The sequence below is a fragment of the Parasteatoda tepidariorum genome, chromosome 5 (genome assembly GCF_043381705.1).
Source record: "Parasteatoda tepidariorum isolate YZ-2023 chromosome 5, CAS_Ptep_4.0, whole genome shotgun sequence".
Taxonomy (NCBI): domain Eukaryota; kingdom Metazoa; phylum Arthropoda; class Arachnida; order Araneae; family Theridiidae; genus Parasteatoda; species Parasteatoda tepidariorum.
The window spans coordinates 60577308-60591105 of record NC_092208.1 but is presented as its reverse complement, the minus strand read 5'-3'; the positions used below and the strand labels follow the sequence as shown (position 1 = coordinate 60591105).

At 28.0% G+C, this 13798-nt stretch overlaps 1 protein-coding gene across 2 annotated transcripts in view; it reads left to right on the top strand.

The window, feature by feature from the left end:
- The first annotated feature begins 217 nt into the window (after positions 1-217).
- LOC110282058 (dynein axonemal intermediate chain 7) overlaps positions 218-13798 on the top strand; it is a 24396-nt gene continuing 10815 nt past the window's right edge. For both annotated transcript variants that reach the window (XM_071181520.1, XM_071181519.1), the window contains exons 1-8: positions 218-277; positions 1205-1283; positions 2294-2379; positions 3546-3650; positions 7704-7841; positions 9159-9233; positions 9359-9424; positions 13199-13481. In XM_071181520.1, coding sequence (XP_071037621.1) covers positions 275-277; positions 1205-1283; positions 2294-2379; positions 3546-3650; positions 7704-7841; positions 9159-9233; positions 9359-9424; positions 13199-13481 — 835 coding nt within the window. In that variant the 5' untranslated portion in view covers positions 218-274. The remainder of the gene's footprint in view (positions 278-1204; positions 1284-2293; positions 2380-3545; positions 3651-7703; positions 7842-9158; positions 9234-9358; positions 9425-13198; positions 13482-13798) is intronic.

Genomic DNA, 13798 nt, shown 5'->3' with positions numbered 1-13798 from the left:
CTCACGCTAATGTTAACACTACGTAACTAGCGAACTTGTTTGCTCCATAATATCGGACAATTCAGCTCCCATTATAGAGGAGTCTTGGAAGCCTTAGGTCTCTTGTGAATACAGGGGCTCTAATTTTGATAATTTGCTAAAATTTGCCGATTTAAATTTTAAAGGGTCAGCACTAGCAAATAATAATCTATCAGAATTTTCTACAATCCTGATTCCTGACAATATTTGAATTTTCATGTAACAATACAGAAAGTCAACGAATTTTTAAACAAAAATGGTAAACTCTTTGTTATCAGCTATAAGAATGATTTAATTTGTATGTGCGCATAACATTGAAAATTTTGCATACGTATTAAGCTGTAAGAGCCCCAGTGAGAATTTAAATAAAGAAATTAATCATTGAATGCTTTTGGTCGGTATTGCTTAAGTTATGGTTATTTGTGAAATAAGTCTTATTATTCAGCAATATAAAAAATTATATTTATACAATATATAATCCAATAAAGAAGCTAGCAACCGTTAATTGAAAAAAAGATTTCTGTAGTATTAATTGTTTTTGAATTAATAATACATTAAATGATTATATCAATAGAAATATTTAGTTAAAATTACTAACAATTACTATGACAAGTAATTATTAAATAATATCTTTGTTGCCAAAACAGTCATATTTGTTAATAAACTCAAACCCTAATCAATCATTTATAAACATTAATTAATCTATTCATTTATAATACAATTACACTCGCTTCATTAATTTGGCGACTTAATTTAAAATCTGGGATTTACAATTTTTGTAATGCCAATAGGCTCAATTTTGATAAGCCATTAGGACAACAGAATTACAATTTTAATACTGTTAATAGGCTCGATTTTGATAAGCCGAATTACGATCTTACAATTTTCGTACTGTTAATTAATAGGCTCAATTTTAATAAGTCATTGCAGAATTATTTCTTTTCATTTCATCATTCTAACACTAAAAGTCACTAATTTATTTACCTATTAATAAAATCATTTATTTGCTTTCATTTACTTACTTTCTTTCCGTATGAATTATTGATTAACAGTAAATGAATGTTTGTTGGCAAATCACTGCCGTGATTTTTGGTGATTTCAAAACCAGATTAAGCTAATATCTAAAAAAGACTTGCATTTTCTTGTCACTGCAATATTTTTGAGTGATAAATAAATGAATTTTCAGCCAAAAAAAGTCAAGAAAGGTAAAGCAAAAAAAGAAGAATTACGTCGAAAAAGAGAAGAAGAACAGCGACTTCGAGAAGGTAAGCAGAACATGACAACCACTTAAGTTATATAAGCCACCATGATACTTTGCAGAACAATTTTTTTCTACTTTTTTTTCTGTTTGTGAGATTTTTAACAGATCTTATAAAATTTCCTTTCGCTGATGTCAAATTTGTAATCCGTTTCTCTCTTAAAGCTGCGTTTTTTATAAAATTTTTCGCTTATTGTTTCTTGAAATGCGCAAGTTTAAAAACGTTATATATAATAGGGGGTTGGGTTAATGTTGCTACAAACTTCTAGGTAAGTTAGGGCTCATCATCAGAATTAGAATTGCATGGGAACCCATGCCCGGATATGTCGTCATACGCAGCTAGGGGCTTTCACTATTATGAACTATTTCTTCGTATGCATCTGAACAGGTCATAGAAGGGAAGAACCCCTATTCGTGTATGATGATATTTCCGGGCATGGGTTTCTATATAATTTTAATCATGGGTGATGTACCCGAACTCCCCTTGAAATTTGTAGCCAGAAATAGAAATTTGTCGTTTTTTTTATAAAACGTTTCTGAGCTTGTACATTTCGACAAAAAGTAGACTAAATATTTCATTCAAAAGTAACTAATTTCATATTTAAAATCCTCACATCCGAATCAGGCACGATCAAGTATTTGTGTAAATGAAACTATGCAATGTTTCCCAGTGCCATCTAAAAAAATGAACACTTAAATGAAATGCACATTAAACGCATAAATTTAAAAAACATGGGCATTTTTTACATTATTACGCATATTTTGGGCAATTAATTTAATTTGTTGTGCCCAAAACGCAATTTTTTATTGCGTTGTATATTATTATTAGTTATCATGAGCATATAAATGATAATATTTCATTATGATACTGAAAATCCTTAATTTATTTGAGAGAAAAATCTGTTTTAAAATGAAATTATAATTTCGTTCTAATTAGAAACATTCACTACTTGTATATGAGTTGACCTACATACCTAGAGAAAGTCTTTAATTTCTTCGAATTTCTTTTTTGTTCAGAGCAAGAGAGGAAAGAAAAGGAAGAAAGACAACGTCAAAGAGAGGAGCAGCTTAAAAAAGAAGAGGAGGAAAGGATAAAAGCTTATGTATACTTAAAGTTCTTATATTTATTGTTATTTGCAAAGCAATTTTAACTCTTAACAAATGCAATATTTTTTTTCCTCTTACAATCGCGGCATCATTGTGATGTCTTCATAGAGTTGTCTTTCAAACGTTAAGAATTCTGTATTCTGCAGCTTTCTATATTATTTTAAAATGTATAATAAATAAAAAAATTAATAAAATTCATTTATATAGTCATATAGCTTAATCACTAAATTACTTAAAAATGATTTATATCGTGCATATTGATAATTATTTTGATAATCATTAGTTACTCTTAATAACTTTACAGTAATATTGTACTAGAAGAGAGATTTGGTACTAGTATGTGAAGCAATTGACCTTCGTTGTAATAAATGAACTAATGCATTTTGCTTGCCCATACAATTTTTTGTTAACAATAATTAACAATTGCTAAATAAATTCATTAATAAAAGCGTGATCATAATAATATTCATAATGATTTATTATCGATATTCTTAATGTTTATGTTATCTCGCTACATTTTAACTGATTCATAATTAGCTTATGTTCTGATTTTTATGGTAATTAATTTTTAAATAAAAAAAATTCGTAAATTATTTATTTTTAATAATTAATAAACATTTAAAAATTAATGTAACCCAAAACTAATCAAACTAATTAAAAAAATTAAAGCATTTTCGGAAATTTAACAAAAGAATTTGAAGTGAACAGTATCTGTATAAATTATTGTAACAATAACTTGAAATTATATTTATTAATTTAAAAATATGGTGATAGACTTTAAAATTGTATCCAAAAGTGCACAAATTTATTAATAAATATATTTACATAAAATGATTTAATTATTACATTGATTATTATAATTTCCATGAATAGTGTCATCATTTTCATACTTTCAGAGCCGTTATAAAATAGATCTATTGAAAATAGCCTCCAGCAATTTAAACTCATGCGTTCCTAAAATCTGTCAAATGAACTAAACAAATTTAAAATAAGTAGAAGGTCTCCAACAGATCCATTTTAGAAAGGTATCATTTTCCGACTTTTTTACTGTATTACTCAAAAGGTAAGTAAAATAGTTCATAATGGATCAAAAAGCCTTATTCAAAAATTCTTTAAAACGCTTATTAAGTGTAAAAGTTGATAATACAATTTAATTTATTAGGAAGAAAAAACGCGTGAAGAACAAAAGTCATATATCAATGATTTGCTACAAAGAATTTCAGTACTTTGTGAAGAAAATCAGAAGAAAGAATGGGAGGAAAAAAGAGTAAAAATTTATGTTTCTTACTTTAACTACTTCTTTAAATGCTATTCATTTCCATTAATTTTTAAAAAGTGTCTACATTTTATCATCTTTTTTCCCGTTCGAAAACGTATTTCTTACTATCCAAAATAACTATCGTTTGCTAATTTTGAAATTTTCATGTTCTAAAAAATAAACCAACACTAGACTCATATTTCAATAAATAAAATAAATTCAAATTAGTTTTCAGATTTTAATGCACATAAATACATAAAATACTGCCAACAATCAAAAATATACTGAACAAATATATTGTTTTATTTTATTCTAAATCAAATATTAAAATTAAAAACAATCTCAAAACGAACCATTTAAAGAATCGCTTGCTTTAAATATTTTGTTAATTGGAAAATTTATGCCTATTTTATATACTATAAAAAAAAATCTATTATATATATATATATAAGATATTTAAGGACATTTTTTGTGCAACGCATCATCTGATAACAATAATTTGCAAGTAAATTATTTAAAATTTACAGGAATTTATAAGCTGCTTAAAATAAGAAACTAAATTTGCTATTTTGCGCAGAAAATTTAAAACGAAAAATATCAGTAACAATTACAAGAAAACATTTTAAAGTATATCATTCAATAAAATCCTGAAAAAAAAATTTTGTGATCTCATTATTTCGATCATATTTCTGTAATTAGGTAAATTCTACAATCACATTTTCTTAATAAATGTGCATGTTTTCTTAAAATTATATATTATTTGCAATAGACAGCAAAACTCTGATTATCCATGACCTACGATATCAGCTTAGTTATCCGTCGGAAATTTGTAACAGTATTATTATTGTTATTATTATTTATTACCCATTTACAAAATGGGTGTTGTTTTGGGTTTGATGGCGTGCGCACCTTATTTGAACGTCGTCACACTTTTCAACTGTGTTCAAGAGTAATAATAAACAGTTCGCATGCGTCCTCATTGCATGCGTTGCTATGGCGACAACTGCTGTTTGATAATTTTTTTAGAATTCCTTTTTTCACTTTTAATTTTGTTATGCATTAAGTTGGTGAGTTTATTTTTGAGATATGGAACCAGGGTGATCCCATAAATACTTCTTTGTGAATAAAAGAGAATTTCATCATTTCAACGATATTTTTGTTTTTATTGTTTTAGTTAAGAATCAAAAATTCTAACCTACAGTTCAAACTGGATCGTTTTCAATACTAATTCAGGTGAATATCACAAATAAAGTGGGTTAAAGAAAAAAAAATAGACGACAACCATTTTGCCAATATGTAACCTGTGATCGCCTTTTGGTGTTCACAATTTTTATTTTATTTATTTTTTTATCCCGTATGAAAAGCTGGTATTCAAAACAAAATACATTCTTAAGCGACAGAAACCTTTTAATAATCAGATGGCACACACTTTTTATTTTTGATATCGTTGCATTAGAAAGACAAAGGGTATAAAGTAAAATCCTTGACCAATTTATGTTCCGAATAACACAGCTAAATACCACAATCTCGAAACAAATGTGATGTAACTTTATTATCTATTGTATATTCGAAACAAAATTTTTAAAAAAATGGTCAAAACATTCTTTGAAAACATTTCTCTGTTACTTTAATTCTCTTTTGGTATTTTGTTGAACTATTCTAATCCTGTCAAATATCTTGATCATTTCGAGGAAATGTAAAATGATTTTGTGAAATCAAGGCTTAACAAAAATGATTTGATTTGATGCTGAATGCTCCAGGAAAGTGGATTTCCTGTCAAGCTGTCAAGTTTTTTATTAGATTGAGAAATAAAGAAAAAGAACGCCATGTTTTTATAAGGAAATCTTTAAGAAAAATTGTTCAGAAAAGTTTTCTTGCTGTTAGCTATGAAGTGATGAAATATTATATTTTCGAGATCGAACGGAATAAACTGGCAGAGTGATTTTAAAGTGTTTTACCCATGAATCTCCGAAATATCTAGATATACGCAGAAAAAATTAACGGGAACCGTTCAGTTATATGAACTACTTATTGCGTCCTTCATAGCATTATTATTTTAACCCTATAGTTTAGAAAATAAAGAAATTCAACTTTTTCTTTGTAAATTTTTTCTGTTTATTCAGCTTTCTTTATGTATTGCATTGAATTGAAATAAACAAACTTATAAAACTTCATCAAATTTTCTTTAATACAGGAATTTTTATTCAAAAATTGTCTTACTTTTGTTCTTAAAATTCTCTTGACTTCAACTGAAGTATCCGACTAGATAAAAATCTGCAATTTCGACGAAAATTTCGATTTCTTTTTCCCCTCTTATTTTCTTTTATTATTATTTAATTTAGGTAGGCGGGAACTTCATTTACGTCGCACAAGAGCTACACAATGGGCTATTGGCGACGGTCTGAGAAACATTCCAGAGGATGTTCCGAAGACATGGGGAGAGGGAATATAACTCCTCCGCTATGGTAGCTCGACGACCTACGCTTGAAGTCGTGCATTTTATGATAGATCAGTTTAACAAGGGCCGATAACGCGCTCCCTCGGTCCCTACAGAGGTTGATCAAAGTAGTCTCCCACCAGCTTACTGATCGCAGTCAGTGATGCTTGCCTTCGGTGTTCTACAGGGAACCGTGTCTTATCTACCAATCTACTGCGAGACTATTATTGTTTTTATATTAGAACTTTTTTTAGTTAGCTTTCTAAGATTTTATTCTTCGTTCTACAGAAATGATGTTATAGTTACTTTTTTCGCATGATAGCAGACGCTTTTTGTGGCAATTACATATTCTAAATGCATTAAAAAAAAAAAACTTCAGTAAATCACTTTACGCTAACACACATTACAAAAAAATTTTAATATAGAATTCTTTGAAACCTTGTACGCAGATTTTGTATAATGTTAACTATGTTTTAAATTAAAAGCTAATGTCTAAGTAAGAACTTATTATTTTTTTTATTTTGCTTTAAGTAAGAACGTTCAGAATTTTTCATTAAAAAACTAATATTAGGCAATACATTTAGTTCCATTTTATTACCTGATTGAAACTTTTTAAAGATTCTAGTTCAAAATACAGTTAACCATATTATTAATCTGGAAAAAAAATTTTTTTGATCTACATACATTCAATGAAAATTCAATGAATTCAATTTTTCTGTTCAATTTTGCCCTTATTTTGAAAAAATATTTTACAAATTTTTAAAGTCTCCTTCAGATTTATTTAGAATCCCTATTTACCAAAAGTAAGATTAAAATTTCAATTAAGGTTATTTTTATTTTAAAAAAAACTGTACGAATTCAGACAGAAATCTTACTTAAAAAACTGCATAATGAAAACAATATTTTGAATATTATTTTAAAAGTTCAACCCAAAAACCTTTTCCTTGTTGTTGAAATCAGGTCCCTCCACCTAATAACTTGATAAGGCTTAGAAATCATATTTTGTTTTCCATAACAATAAAATAGGGTAGAAGTAAAAACATTTTCTTACTTCAAAATAAATTTCTGGCTTATATTGGTAGCACAACTTAGCAATGAATTTTATGCAAAATTATGTATATTAATCTCTTCGTCAAAAATATCAATGGTGTTGTTTCTTACAGTGGTCACGAGTAAGTTATAACGCAAAGTATACTCTGAGTTATAACTAATTGATCACAAACCGATAGAAATTTTGGAACTTATCGAACCTTCACATAATTCATACATTCTTCATATCGTTGTAATTCTTTACTTGATCACATGATACAATGATTCTTTTAACGCCTTACTGAGGTTGCAGAACGTTAAACTGATTTTTCAAAATGAAACATAATCGTGGTCTAAAACAAACAGTATTTTTTTAGAATTAATTTTTACTATTTATTTAAGAAGAATAAATCTTTTATTTTTAGATAATAGTAAAATCAAATTTTTGTAACTCGTTAGCCCAATCATAAAATGCGTCAACTGGATTTTTTTTAAATGTTTTTATAGTTTTTTTTTCAAAACTAGACAATTATGTGAAATTAATAAGTAAGAAACGATTAAGATTGAATACTTCATATCAGGTATTTCATTTTCAGTGGTATGATTATCTTTACAAAACCAGAGACATGGACCCCTTTGAGCTGCCAAACATAAATGCATACATTACTCAATGGAATGATGAAGGAAATCTTGAGATTCAAGAAGTATTTCACAAAACACAACAAACACTGAAGGTAAGTACATAATCATAAAACGTATATTAAATCAAAATAAATTTGCTTATTAATTATTATTTATTTAAATGCCTAAACATTAAAACAATAAATTCATTGATAAGTTTGATACAATACTTAAAATTAATGTAAAAAAATTACAAAAATACTATTAACATGATAAATTACAAAATTTAAGCTATAACTCAATAATGTCATTTTCCATTTTAACCTTGAGTAGTGAATTATTAAGATGAGCTGTAAAATACCCATTGCCTTTGATTCTAAAAAAGTAAGCATAGCATTGATAAATTAGGTGTTAATTTAGACCCCATGTTTCACAGATTGTGCTTAATCCCATACTTTCAGAGTTTAAAAAATATATCTTTCTAAGTATAACACCTAAAGAAAATATATTTTTCAGTTTTATTACTTGATTCAAATTGCCGTTTGCAATTGTTAATAAAGATGACAAACAACGCTTTTAAGCAATTAAGATTGTACGTAAAAATTTGACAGTGAATTTTGTCTCTTTTTTTCGACTACACATATTCTCTATTGAATGATAAGGATTATTGGACAAATGGGTGAGAAAAAAAAAAAAGAAAAAAAAAACATGTTATGGTGTATATAGTTTAACCCTTTTCTTCGATCCTTTGTTTTTCTTATTAAATTTGTAGAAATTTTCTTAAACAAAACAAAAAAAGAATAAAAACAGAAAGAAACTTTTTAAATATCGTTCTACTATAAGAAAACATATTTCCTCAATTTTGAAAACACCCCAGCTAAAATATTCTGTAAAAACGGAGGATTCAAACAAGGAAACAATTTAAAATATCGATTCAGTATTTTTCGAAAAAAAGTGCTACGAAATTGACAATTGCCTGGACAATAACATCCAAAAAGAATGACATCTGACTCACATTAAAAATAGTAATAATTAATTTACATAAATGTAAACACATATATAACACAAATATAAAATAAAAACTTATTTTTTCCTTGGAAACTAACATTATTTTCATTTTTAGAATTTTCATTGAACATTTTGTAAAATACTTAAAAAGGCAAAAAAAAAATTTATAAAATCTAAAAAAGAATATATTTTTTTAAAAAAAACTGGAAAGTTTTTAAAAAATGGAAGAAAAATATAAAATTTTAAAAAAAGCTTAGAATTAAAAAAAAAAAAAAAAGAATATCGAAATTAAAATCTTTAGTACAAATCATTAAAAGGCTATTAGGAACAAGAAGAAAAATCCGTACTTATTTAACTTTAAATATAAACTATAAAATTAACTATTTAAGAATAAACTTTAATTATCTTACTTTAATTTTCAGTTAATCGATGTTATTGAAAATGCTGGATATATGTATCCTTGTGTTGGGGAGAAAACATTGAAACTTTGGTGTGAAGTAGGATTTTATTTACGTTTCACAAAAGAGAAAATTCTATCAAGTTTTATTGATTCTATTTTTCCTCATTAATACCATTATACATGCTTTACAAAATGTTAACACAAGTATACTTATCATTTCAGGGAATTTCTAAATTAAAAGATAATATATTTAAAAAACTGGATGAAGCCTCTTTCATTCTTCTTAAGGTATACATTCCTATATTTTAAATTGTCAATTATTTTTTATTTTTTACTAGAAACGATATAAGAAATTAAGTATTGTAGGTATGAGAAGTTGAATATAGATGTTACAGCTAAAGTGTTGAAATCGTTTATTCTATAGATAATCATTATGCTAATGAGCAGATTTACTTGGTTGATCCGTTAAAATTCCAAAAAAAATATTTTATTTCTCAATTTATTTAAGAAATCTGCAGACTATCTTTATAATCTGCATATTACGTACCAGACATTCGTTAGTGAAAATAACATCTTTAATGTAATTTATTTATTTTTCGCTATCTAAAAAAATAAGTTAGTATAATCAAACAATCAGCACATTAGTTGATAGGATCAATCTTTTAATTTCAATCACTTTAAGAAACTATAATACAAGGAATCAAGCGGTTAAAAATATTACTACAGTTAAGGAAATCAACATGTCAGTTGCTAAACTTTCGATATCTAAAGAATCAAGTCAATAAATGCAATCAAACATTGGAGGAAGAGCGCTCTTGGTCGATTCGAATTCAGCACCCGGCTTACACTGACCACAGTGCAGACGTAAAATATCCTCAGTGGTAGACGGATCATGGGTTAGAGTCCCCTTGCCGTCAGGCTAACCGTGGAAAGTTTTCGTGTCTTTCCTCCCCACGTAAGGCAAATGCGTTTTAGTTTCATCAAAAAGCCCTTAATGAAGGCAAATTTTCCCCTATACTTGATCCCGGAGTTTTTTTGTTTTCTGGATTGTGATCAAAATTCAAGGATACGGAGTTGAACATTTGTAGTCGTAAACTCAAAATTGGGTCGGATAATCAACGACGGTTATAGTACAAAATAATTTTTTTTCTTCAAAAAAATCAACATTGAGTAAATTATTACCTAGGTAAATCAATATTGAGCAAATCATTACCTACGTACATAACCTAGGTAAATTGTGGAAAATCAATGATCCCGCACCAGAAAATAAATTATTCCAGATTTGCCGGTAATGTGCACAATAACGGCTTTTGAGCTTCATTAGTAACATAGGTACTATATAAATACATCCAGATTAAAAATTCGCCCCAGCGAAATCCTGAAAAGTTAGGTAGTTACTGGGGTATTTTTCTTGTTTTGATGCAATATATACCTCGTTTTATTTTTTATTCTTTCATCAAAAGCTTGCCCAATACAGTACTTTAATTCATCTTATAAAGCTGCTTCCATTCATTTCAGTAACAAACATTGATCGTAAAAAAAATTTAAAAAAAGAGAGGGAGAAACATGTATTGGGAAGAGTTCCTGACATCTAACTTTTAGTTAGTTACGAAAGTTAGTTAGTTTCGACTACTTTTTAACTGGTTAAAGTGTTCTTAAATGAACAAACTCTGTTAGATGGAAATACTTCTTTCTATTATTACTTGACCTGTATAAGAATAATTCAGTTCGTCAAGTAAAATTTATCTCAAAAATTTAGCAAAGTTAATCTCAATTTCGACTAGCTAGAATGCTTAAGTCTGATCTGTGTCTGATAACAGTAGGCAATCATTTTCTAAATAGTTCAAGCTAAATTTATTAACAAACGCAAAATTTTTTAATACATTTTCGACTATATCTAACAGGCATAAAACTTAAAAGTAGAGAATAATAAAATAAAGTAAAAGCTTTTAAAACTATGTCCTTCAAGTGAATGAAAAAATGGAAATATAATTCGACTTCTGTCATCGAAAAATGCTAAGAGCATATAGTTTTCATAATAAACTTCCATCACCACCAAACATCTCTACTTTGTCTTTTGAAAGAGATGAGCCTTACTTTCTTCCTATCTGGTTTGTCAAAAATCAAATTATTTTCGCCTTTTTACATCCACGTGAAACGTTTTATTTAATTTTATTTTATTTTACTTTAACTTATTTTTGTATCTCAATTTCTATTTTAAAATGTGACCAACTTTCATAGAAATTCGCATTTTTTTGTACTTATTTAATCTCTTAATTAAATTATTGTGTCTTTAAATCTGGAATCAACAGTAATGAAAAATATAAAAACTAATACACTTTTAATAATACAAATCTATAAACTGCAAAATCATAAGTGGCAGTGTTACAGTGCAATGGGAATAATATTGGACCGGAAATTCTAGACAAACTAACAAATAGAGTGTCCCGAGTAGACGAGGTGATTAAGCTAACTGATTCCTCTCTCCTAGATGCAAGTTGTTCGTTGTCTGTTGTTGTTGTCCCATTGTTCTTAATTATTATATAATAGCCGACTCATTTTCGAGCTTACGACTATCAATCTTCAACTCCATAGCCTTGTGATTTTAAACCCAACAACCCAGAAATCACGGAAACTCCTGGATCTATCTTTTGTACAAACTAACCTTCGAGGAGGACTTCTTATGTTTCATGAAAAGGAAAACCACGAAATTTTTCCGTTGCTGGTCCGACGGAAAGAGAATTCTGACCCAATAATCCATCAACCACTAAGGATATTTTCCGTCATTTCTGTAGTCTGTGCGAGCTAGGGGCAAAATTCGCATCGACCTATCATCCGTGAGATTCGAGCTTATATCCCATGAACCACTACGGCTCTTATAATTGTTGTTTCTAATTACCGGAATGATCAATTGAAATTACAACATAAACCTCCAACAGAAAAAAAATTCTCACCCGGGTAAGATCAAGACATAAAACAGGAAAATGCTATACCCGAGCAGCTCTCCTCTTGGTTCATGCCTGACAAACCCTCTGCTTTTCATGGATTTCAAAAAGCAGAAAAGTACCATGGGGGTTCCAAAAAAAATTATCTTATGCTGGTTTATAAAAGCATGAAGCATATGCATAGATATGCTTTCCAGAAGCACTCTTCAATAGAGTATCCGCAACCTCATTGCTTCTCTCTGTTTCATAGTGATGGTCCTTAATTTATATTTTTCTAATTCTTGTAAAATAAGTCAAAGGCTATACACATTAGGGTTGATAAAATTAATATTTAAGGGAAAGTCATCAACTAATCAACTGAAACTACTTTATTCGGCGATTTCTAACAAAAATCGTATGCATTCCAGTCCCACTACTTTTCATGATTTTAATACCCTCTTTGTGCCCTTTTGAACTTAACCCTTTGACACAGAATTTTAATTAAACATGTTTTTCATACTTTTTCATTAGTTTGTATTAATTTAGGTAAAAATTAGTAAAATATATTATATTTATCATTTTAATAATTTATGATTATGAAATACAGCATGAAACACCGGAGTCTTTTTCCGCGTTAAAGGTTATATCTTCCAAACAGGGCTCACTTTCAAACAATAATTTTTCAAATTCGCACTTATTTGCAGTTGTTTACATCTCAGAGAAACAATATGAACATGAACATTTTTGAATATGAATGAAATAAAATTTTGACATTACTTATTTTTGGATTTTATATTTTAGTACAAATATAATTCTGATTTTCTGATTTTTTGTAATTATCAGGCTGTATCTTATAGTTAAAAAATAAAATATATTTTTGCTTGTAATTAGAACGTCAGAAAAAAAAATATATAAAAGAGACACTGGTGTTCCATCTGCTCCAAAGGGTTAAATAGTGATAATAATTTATCAATATTTGAAAGTGATTCTATTTTAATTTTTTTTACTCAAATATTAACTTGCAATCCCTTATGTGTAAAGGCTGTACTACATCAAAAGAGATGTAATTCAATTTTTTTTTCAGAAACTATTCAAAAGATATCCCTGATTAATTTATTAAAAAAGGTACATTTTTCAGGAGGCAAATCAATATTTAAATGACAAAACTGAAAACATGGAGTACAATATAAATTATGAACTGGATGGTGGTGACAAACTCATAAATTTATGCTTATGGGCAAACTTACACAGAGCCTTCAGAAAAAGAGGTTTAGAAATACTCCATTTCAAATTTCACCTTCCTTCTGAAGTTGTAGAAGAGGATTGTGCTATTAGATTATTGTTTTTGGATTTTAATCACATTTCTCTTGAAAAACAAGCTCTACGTAAAGAACCAAATAATGTTACATCGAAAACTGAAGGTGAGTTTGATAACAAGCTAATATTTGTTTAGTTCTGGATTATTCAAAGAAACCATTCTATTTTCTGGAAAAAGTTTTAAAAAATTCATTGATGTTTTATATTATTTAAATACAATAATAATTATAATATGCTAGAATATAATAGTGGAAAGAAACACGCATAAAAAGGTTTATAGACGAACGACAGCTGTTTCAGTACTATTATCTCAAGCATAAACTTACCAAACTTATTTCATATTTTTTCAAGTGATTATTTGATATTTTATGTTGACCCCAATACGTCGTTTTCCTTATCTATCACCGGTTAATAAATAAGT